This window comes from Puccinia triticina, chromosome 9A, assembly GCF_026914185.1.
Source record: "Puccinia triticina chromosome 9A, complete sequence".
NCBI lineage: Eukaryota > Fungi > Basidiomycota > Pucciniomycetes > Pucciniales > Pucciniaceae > Puccinia > Puccinia triticina.
This window is the reverse complement of record NC_070566.1, coordinates 6644042-6653528: the sequence shown is the minus strand read 5'-3', so window position 1 is coordinate 6653528 and position 9487 is coordinate 6644042. Positions and strand designations below refer to the sequence as shown.

At 51.6% G+C, this 9487-nt stretch overlaps 3 protein-coding genes across 3 annotated transcripts; all 3 read left to right on the top strand.

Moving 5' to 3' along the window:
- Window positions 1-1323: 1323 nt before the first annotated feature.
- Window positions 1324-4518, top strand: PtA15_9A678 (uncharacterized protein; the record flags this gene model as incomplete). Its single annotated transcript, XM_053172912.1, has 5 exons — window positions 1324-1435; window positions 1520-2029; window positions 2108-2863; window positions 2925-2972; window positions 3038-4518. 5 exons carry the CDS (start codon window positions 1324-1326, stop codon window positions 4516-4518), a joined length of 2907 nt encoding a protein of 968 aa, XP_053024106.1.
- Window positions 4519-5051: 533 nt separating this feature from the next.
- Window positions 5052-6199, top strand: PtA15_9A677 (uncharacterized protein; the record flags this gene model as incomplete). The annotated part of the gene is made up of 4 exons (XM_053172911.1): window positions 5052-5346; window positions 5401-5667; window positions 5759-5794; window positions 5859-6199. The coding sequence occupies 4 exons, from the start codon at window positions 5052-5054 to the stop codon at window positions 6197-6199; spliced, it is 939 nt and encodes a 312-aa protein (XP_053024105.1).
- Window positions 6200-7452: 1253 nt separating this feature from the next.
- PtA15_9A676 (uncharacterized protein) lies at window positions 7453-9251 on the top strand (the record flags this gene model as incomplete). The annotated part of the gene is made up of 8 exons (XM_053172910.1): window positions 7453-7633; window positions 7703-7741; window positions 7822-7896; window positions 7961-8008; window positions 8065-8499; window positions 8581-8655; window positions 8734-8781; window positions 8848-9251. The coding sequence occupies 8 exons, from the start codon at window positions 7453-7455 to the stop codon at window positions 9249-9251; spliced, it is 1305 nt and encodes a 434-aa protein (XP_053024104.1).
- Window positions 9252-9487: the final 236 nt, after the last annotated feature.

Here is a 9487-nt window from a genome sequence, read left to right as displayed (position 1 = left end):
ATTGAGTGACAGATCATTTCACAAGAACTTCACCTACAGTTACCCTCATGTTGGGAAGAAAGTTAAACAAAGAGTTGCAGCTGATATCAACCTCACATCAGACCATTTGACTCATAAAATTACGGCTTGGCACTCTTTAGAGAGTGCCACACATCCCCCCCCCCTGGTGTTTGGCCTTGGATTTTTGGTGTTTGTCTCCCTCATTGTTGACCTTCTTTGTCAGGTTGGCTGCTTGTTGTTTGATTTGAGCAGCTTTGTCTGTGTCCATGGTGTAGCTGGGGTGGAGTGGGGTGTTGGGAAGTCAGAGCGGGATATTCAAGGTCTGGATGGGGTTGGGTTTTGAGGGGGTTTGGTTCTGTGTGTTCTGGTTTCTGGGGTTTGCCTTTTAGTATTGGATGGTTGAGGGAAAAGGGTGGATGTTGAAGTTGGGATATTCAGGGTTTCAAAGTGGGGGGTTGAGATTTTCAAGGTTTGGAGGCGGAACAATCTGGGTTCTGCCGTTCTGTTTGGTTTGTTGTTGTTGTCTCCTTGAGTTAGATCCTGCAATATGTTATGGTCAAGTCTGTAGGAGAGAAAGAGAGGATCTGTGGAGTGGAGCTCAGGGGGTTCTGGATCCAAGATGGTTATAGATTGCAGGATGAGGAAGCAGTCTGGGATCTCCAGGCTCTTGAACCTTGAGAGTGCTGTCTGTGACATGTACGTGTAAGCTATGTAGATGGAAGCCTGTGCTGCAGAGCCTGTGCCACAGCTCATAACATCTCCCACTAGTTGAGAACACAGAATTGGAAGCAATTGATGTGATTGGAACCATCAATGAAGTTTTTGCCAGCTTGGAGAGGATTTAAAATCTTAGATGGTAGGTGCACCAGCCTGAGCTGGCAAGAATCAAGAAATCTGGAGATTCATTGAGAACTGGAGGTTCTTGAAGTTAGCTGAGGTCAAGCTTGGCAGTTGTTGATATAGCTTGGGTGGAGTGGATTGTTGTGAGATGTTTCTTGAAACACAAGATGTATTTTGCAATTGTGCTATCATAGCTGGGAGGTGTCACGAGATTCCAAGGATGACGTTGATGATGATGATGATGATGATGGAGGTTTGGTTTTCTTGCTTGTGCCATTTGTGATTGAGGATGTATGTATGTGGTAGTGGCAAGCATTTCCATTTATTTTCATCTTGTTGATTGCCCTGCTCAGTGTGAAATGGGGTCTAGTAGATGAGAGCGTGCAGTCCCACTCCAGGGGCTCCGGCGGTGAGCTTCGCCAATCGGCTCCTCTTGCGAATCGACTCCGACCAACGACCCCCAACGCCCATCCTTCGAAGAGCATGCACGCCGGGGCTGGGGAGGAGGACGAGGAGAGCACGCCACTGCTCGCCGGCAGCCTGGGCATCCACCAGCTCATCCACCGCATCCGATTCGACCTGCTCACGCTGATTGGTGAGCTAAAAAATAAAACAAAATAAAACAAAAACAAACTAACAAACTAACAAAACAAAACAAAACAAAACAAACAATATGTAGACACCCCGCTCTCAACTGAACAGCTCACATCCCCAGCCATCACATTCTCGATCACCAGGCCACTCGAATCCACCTACCTCAGCCTCACCAACCAGGCCATCATCTTCGCACTCCTCGTCAACCGCGTCCAGTTCTCCACCGACGCATCCCACGCACTCACCCTCCACTCCGTCAACGCCACCCGCGCCTCGCTCTGCGAAATACTCGCCACCAACATCCTCAGGCGCCTCCACCAGGCCGACCTCCTCAAGCACAAGCACAACACAACCACCAGCCAGAAACTGACCCCGGAGGAGGAGCAGGCCTGTCTGCTCAACTCCGCCAATGTGCTGGCCACCGCCTTCAGCCCCTTCGAAGGCGCCCCCGCTCAGGTCATCGCCGCACTCCAGGCCGACTGGGGCGCCTCGGACTCCAAGAACCTCCTCGCCCGCCAGTCGAATGCGCTCGAGATGGCCATCGTCAGCGAGGCCAAACAGTTCATCCGGAGCCCCGCCTGCCAACGAGTCATCGGTACGTCTCTCCCCTAACATCCACACCCACACCCACACCCACACACACCCACACACACCCACACACACACACCCACAGACGCCATCTGGTCCGGCAAGATCGTCTACACCTCAACCGCCATCGTCGACATCCTCTCCGACAGATACAAGCACCGTCCCGTCTCGCTCTACAACCCACGCAATGCGCCCCTCCTCAACCACTACCGCCTCACCGTCCCGCGGAACCGGGCCGCCCTCGAATACTTCCACTACGCCGTGCTCATCGGCTCCTATGTGGCCACCCTGCAGACCCGCCAGCTCGACAGGATGAATCCGATCGAGGTCTGGTTCAACGTCTTCACCCTCGGCTTTGCCGCCGACAAGCTCGGCTCCGTCCTCGAACACGGCTGGCTGGTCTTCATCGCCAACCTCTGGAACGGCTTCGACGCCGCCTTCATCCTCGGCCATGCCGTCTATCTCGCCCTGAGGATCACCGGCCTCGTCTACCTATCCCACTACGAGCTGGACTCGCACTGGCTCAACGAGCAGTCCCACCAAGTCCTCTCCTGTCTCGCCATCCTCATCTTCCCCAGACTCGCCTTCATCACCCTCTCCGATAACATCCTCATCCTCTCCTTGAGATCCATGCTCAGCGACTTCGTCTTCCTCATGCTCCTCGGCGCCTGGTGCTTCCTCGGCTTTGGGTACGCCCTCTACTCCCTCCAGCGAGGGAAACTCGAGTTCGACGGCCAGGCGCCTTACTCCCTCGGCGAAATCGCTATCTGGATGGTCTACATCTTCTTCGGCCTCGACGCCACCGGCATCTCTAATGCCCACCACTTCCATCGCATCTTGGGTATGGATCCATGTCACGTTCATCTGTCGAAAGCTAACTGACCTTCCTTTCTTCCTTCCAGGCCCCGGGATCTTTATTATCTATGCATGTCTCTCCAACACCTTGCTAGGTAGGTAGTCATCTTCTCATGAAGACCGTTAAAAAAGTATGACTCACAGATCTAGAGCCACACAGTCACCGTGCTGGTCTCGATCCTCTCAAAGATCTTCAGCGACATCTCGAACGACTCGATCGCTGAGACGCTATACCGGAAGGCGGTTCTGACGTTCGAGGGCGTCAAGTCCGATGCGCTGTTCTCCTTCCAACCGCCATTCAACATACCGGCGATGCTGATCCTGATCCCGCTGAAGCCGTTCCTGACCCCGCGGAAGTTCCACACGGTGGTCGTGTTTCTGTGCCGGATGTTTGGCTGTCCAGTGCTCCTGACGATCAGCTTCTTCGAGCGATACGTGGTCGGCCCGTTCGACAAGGACCGCAACTCGCTCAAGCTCACCGTCGCTAACAGCCTCGGAGGCCTGGCGTTGAACCACTTCAACGCGATCATCAATAAGGGCAACAACCATCCCGTGCCCATCGGCGCCTCCGCCCCGCGCAGACGCACAACCATGTCCAAAATGTCCTCCCGCATCACCCGCAACTTGCGCAAGTTCGGCGGCCTCGCTGTCATCAATGCTTGTTTCGACTACGAGCCCTATCCCCCCGTCCAGACCGAGGCCGAGGCGCAGGAGAACGAAGACCATCTCGCGCTCCTGCGCGACAACAACAACAACAAGAAACTCTCCCGAGAACCGGAGCAACTTGGAAACAACGATACGGTGCGCAAGCACAGCAAAGACAAAAAGAAGGAGACCGGGGGTCCACAGGCCTGCGCCTTCGACAAGCCCTCGGAGCTCGAAAACGGCACCCTACGCTCCCCCTCTACCGTGCGTCTGGACCCGGCCAGTCCGCTCGGGCCTCCAGCCGGGCGCGAGCTGACGACGCTCGAAAAGCTGTTCCTGCCCCACGCGGGCATCGTCTCGACCTTCGTCGGCCCCGTCCCCTCCTCGGACCGCCCTGTGCTCACGCTTCCCGACTCTACAGTCGAGCGCGCACACTCCCCACGCTTCTCCTCCTCGTCCTCCTCCTGCTCCTCGTCGACCATCGACAAGCCCCCCGTCCAGCCCCGCCCCGCGCCTCTGCCCTCCTCCTCATCGTCGTCGAGACCGGCGACGATCTACCTCGACCCTCCCCGAACGTCGCTCGGAGGGAACCACAAGCCGGCGTCGATCATCCAGGACGAGCTCGAGGAAGACACGCTGGGCCATCGCCGTCGTCGTCGGAGGACGCGAAGGGTCCGGACCACCGCCAGCCGGCTCTCGCTCGCCCGATCCCCGTCTTCGTCCGAGTACGACGACGAGGACGACGGCGAACAGGCGCTCCTCCTCGGCCTTGACCCCGGCCCTTCTAGACCCGCTGACCACAACGTGCGCATGGTGCCCATCGACCAGGTCGATCGGCTGCTCCAGGCCCGGCTCGCGCAACTCGAGGCCAAACTCACTTCTTCCTTCCAAGCCCTGCTCGATAAACTCCCGCCTCCTCCCGCCCACCCCTCCTCCTCTTCCACTGGTCCGGGAGACCCCGCTGCGCTTCTCCCGCCGCCTGCGCCTCCTCCTTGACCATCATCGGCGCACAGAAATGAAGCGTCAATGACACCGTCGGCTGCATTGTTGTATCTGAACACTTGTGCCCACTGTTTATCGCAGTATTTATTGTCTACTTTTAATCTGAAAAATAAGCACATGGAGGGTCTGTGCCGCCAGCTGGGGGCACCCCGTGCGGTTCACATAGCTCCGCGCGCATCGCGTCGCCCGCAGAGACGCGGAGACCCCGGCAGCATAAGACCCTCCTTTTTCTGTGGCGGACAGGCGCGCCCCTGCTCCACAGAGAGGCGTTGTTCAGCCTCCTCCCGCCGCCGGGGAGGCGCGAGACGCTTTACGCCGGTCCTCGCACTGGCTGATGGCCGCGGCTGGCATTTGAGCTGGCTCCCCTTTCGCATAGCGTAACGGGGCTTCCACACGCGGCCACTCCGCTACACACTTCTGGCACGACGTTCTGATCGGTGTCGCATGAGACACGGGTCCCTCTCCTGTGGCAGTTCTTAATTCAAGCGCCATACATAGTCTGACACCACAGTCCAAACCCGAATTCGATGTCAGAGGCCGAAGCAGCCAGCGGGGGTCCAGGGCTTCTCCAATATACCTGCCGAGCTTCACTCGCGATTTATCGCCCACACTTCCGCCCGTCTCTTCAAACCCCCAGACGGCAGCTGACTAATATGAACTCGACTTATCTCCTGCGCGGCATTCTTCTGCTGGCCCATCTCCTCCATGATCGCGCCTCTGCAGCATATCGAGGACGTGAGGTTGAAGAAGAAATGTCCAATTCGATCGAATTATCTCATGCTCCTCTTATAAAGCAGAGCGTACCGGAATCATCCGGTCAACGTGTGTTCTGGTTTCTGGATATTTTTTTTTTGATACTTTTCCGCTCATCTGAAGTCGCTGCACTGACTATGTTCCCCGTTGGTCAATCTCCTTATATGTTTTCCCTTTGGTCAATCTCCTTATTCAAGGGCAAGAACCATCTCGCAAAGGAATATTGGCATTTTTCCGAGCGAAACCCAAAGGTGCATCAGTCGAAAATTAGCGGTGAATATAGGGTCTCAACCTGGGAACTGACAAAGACACTTGCCCCAGGTCAAACGAGCTCGCCGCAAAAACCTGTCGGAGTGGATAAGGAACTCAGAAAGTGGCTGGATGATATTTGTAAGTGACTCACTGACTCGCAGTCGCACATAAGTTGATAAAAACAGCTGAAATACATTTTTTTTAATAATAAAAACACTTACTTCCGAAGACAACTACGCCGCGGGAGCCTCAGGATTCCTAAGTGGTACGTTTGGCCAAGGTGTTGTTCAACAGATTTGCTCTTTAACTGACGGGAATTGGTCAACCAGGAAGATGCAAGGAACCCCAATCGTTCAGGGCGTACGCTGAAACAATCGACCCGGTTCGCAAGCTGATGAAACAACTCAAGAAAGATCCAAGAAGTCCACATATGGCCGGACTGCTCACTGAGGTCTTGGAGCAGATCTTCGTCCTGAGCGGAAAAAACGATGCGGAGCGTGTCGTGATTGCAGCATGTGCCAAAGCACTTGCCGATGTTACTCAAGCCTTGCAACTTAAAGCAGAGTCCATCAACATCGAAAAGTGGCATGAGTATATGAAAAATCCTGACAACTCCCAAGTCGTTCTTTTCTTGTACCATCTCCAGATAATGTGGTTTCCCCAATTCTGATAAGGTCAACTGCAATAACTCCCTCTTCCTCAACCTTGCAACACCATACTCACATCGTTCAATTAGATTGCCTCACCCAAATCTTCCAGTTTATCAAGATGTCTCCTATCTAATAATCATAACGGGCTCTCAAACTTGAAACAGAAAATATATATTGTTGTGACATAAAGACCTTCTTTGCAGGTGCAGATCGCATAGGCAGATGCTTGACAGTCCCTTCAAACAAGGCTTCATGTTTTCAAGGCACATGCCCATGCGCCCTAACTTTGAGATCTGTAAAGATTTATGTTTAGTAAAAATTGAGGCATGGATCTTTGCATATCATCCTTATTTCTCAAATAAATGAATAAAGAAATCCCTGCGAGAATTGAGGTCAATATTTATCTCACCATTCTACGCTGATTGCACACAAGGAAGCAACATCAAACAATCCAACAAGGACCAAAACTAATGTTTTACCTGAAGAATCAAGAGAGTCCTAGACAGTCTGGTGGAAACTTCTGTCTAGCCACTGCACCTGCACCCGGGTGCGAAGTGCTATCTCTAACCAGAAAACAGGATTCCTCACAACAAGCTAAGCTCGACCCTGTTTAGTGTTCAAATAAAAGTAGCTTCAAAAGTTAAGTCCCCAAGCCCTCCTTGTTCCGCGCTGGGAGCGGTGTCGGCATGCGCGCGGCCTATGCAACCCCGGTCGCATCGCGCTGACCGCAGAGACAGAGACCCGGCGGTACTCGAACTTTACCAAAGTCACTCCGTTCTTTCCCTCCATTCTCGTGGGGCCCTCTCCTCCACCAGAGAGACTGAGCACAGTCCCGTCAAGGTCTCCGACACGCTTCAAGCTGATCTTTGGACAGGCTCGCCGGGGCCGCCCCCTTCGGCTCCGGAGCTCTCACTTGAGGCTCGTCTTCTTATGAGTTGGCTCTCAATCCACGCATGATCATAGGAAATCTAGGGGGATCTTCCTGGATCTTTCAGACGTGGGGCGTCCAAACGGGGCCACTGTACACGAAAAGTAGCCATTCTTCTTGCACGGCGTTCTGATCGGGGTCGCATGAGACACGGGTCCCTCCTCCGGTCTCAATTCACGCGTACATAGCCTGACACCACAATCCAAACCCAAATTCGATGAAGAGGCCGCTGGCCGTGGGTCCAGGGCTTCTCAAATATAAAACATGACCGACGACCTTGGTTGATAATTATCATCTTCCCACACGTAAACTTGTCCCTTCAAAACCCAAGACGTCAGGTGACTCATGAACTCGACTTATTTCCTGCGCGGCATTCTTCTACTGGCCCATCTCTTCCATGATCGGGCCTCTGCGGCATATCGAACACAAGAATATGGAGAGATCGCGGAGATAGGAAGGGTCGATTCGATCGAAAGTGTACACGCTCCTCTCCTAATGAAAAGTGTTCAGGAACCATCCAGTCATCGTGTGTTCTCCTTCTTTTGAAATTGGGCAAGCTTCTTGGACACTGATAACAATTCCAAATAATCTCCAGGGAAAGGGCGCCTTTCATCCATACATCAGAAGATCAAAGGTACGAACATCGTCAAAAAGTGGGGGATATAATCCATGCAGGGGTTTCAGCCTAATCACCGAGAAAAACACTTTGCACAGGTCTACGAACAAGCTCGCAAGAAAATGGACCTATTGAAGTGGACAAGGAACTGAGAGTCTGGCTGGACAAGATTTGTAAGTGACCCACTCACTCGCAATCGGAGATCTGTAAATTAACATGTGTTTGAAAAAATAAAAGACAAACCAGACGGTGGAATTGAACTGTTCCTAATTAGTGGTCGTGCTGGTATGTTTGGTCAAGATAATATTACATGTGTAGATTTGACGGGGATTGGACTACAGGAACCCCATTCCGACGAATCCAGCGACCAGAATCGTTCAAGGTGTATGCTACAGAAATTGAACCCGTTCGAAAGCTGATAGAGCAATTCAAGGCAGATCCAGAGAGTCCATATATGAGGAATCTGGTTCATGATGTGATGTGGGAGATTTTCACAATGACCGGAAAAAACGATGAAGAGCTTGCCAAGATTGCGACTTGTGCTAAAGCACTTGCCGATGTCACTAACGCCAAGCAATCTGACATCAACAAGTTAACTGAATTCGAAAAAGTCAACAGGGAGTCCTTCACCTTCCACCTCAAGCCATGGACGGCACACCGTAAATCTGTAAACAAAAAAGCGTCGCTTCTCTTGCACTATCTCGCACAAATGTTGTCCGGCGGATTGCCATCCATACCTTGGGAGATAAATTGGAATATCATTAGAGGTATTAAAGGTACGTGAATGAGTCAAAAAGCGGTGAATATAATCCATGCAGGGGTTTCAACCTAATCATTGAGAAAAAAACTTTGCACAGGACCAAAAACAAGATCTGCGGAAAATGACCCTGTCAAAGTAGCCAAGGAACTGAAGGTCTGGCTGGACAGTATTTGTAAGTGACCTGCTCACTTGCAATTGGAGATAGTTTAATGAAAGCAGCTAAATTAATATTTGTTTGAAAAAATAAAAGACAACCCAGAGGGTGGAATCGAACTGTTCCTAATTACTGGTCAAGCTGGTATGTTTGGTCAAGATAATATTGAATATATAGATTTGCCCTTAAACTGATGGGAATTGAATTCAGGAAACCCATTGAAACGAATCCAACCTCCGAAATCGTTCACGGCGCATGCTACAGCAATTGAACCAGTTCGCAAGCTGATGGAGCAATTCACGGCAGATCCAAAGGATGAATCTATACAAAATCTGGTTCATGATGTGATGTGGGAGATTTTCAGGATGTCCGGAAAAAACGATGAAGAGCTTGCCAAGATTGCAACCTGTGCTAAAGCACTTGCCGATGTCTCTAAAGCCGGGCAATCTGACATCAACAAGTTAGCTGAATTCGAACAAGCCAACAGGCATCACTTGACCACCCACTTTCAGTTTATCTCCCCATGGACTTCATACCTTTGCCCTCCTGTAAACAGACAAGTCTGGAATCTCTTGCGCTCCCTTGAGATAATGTTGACGGGCGGGTACCATTGATACTAATTAAGTCCAACCATGAGAATCTTTTCTTCCTCCACCTTTCAGATATAAAATCAGATAGTTCAATAAGATTCCCTCAACCAGATCTTACAATTCATTAACATGTCTCCAACATCACAATAGACGGGTTCGCAATTGAATTTTACTAAACTTTGGAGCCAAATTTAAGGCCTTTATGAACAAAATTTCAAAATTTTGGGAAAATGCACAGCAGCAGGTGATACTGATCAATC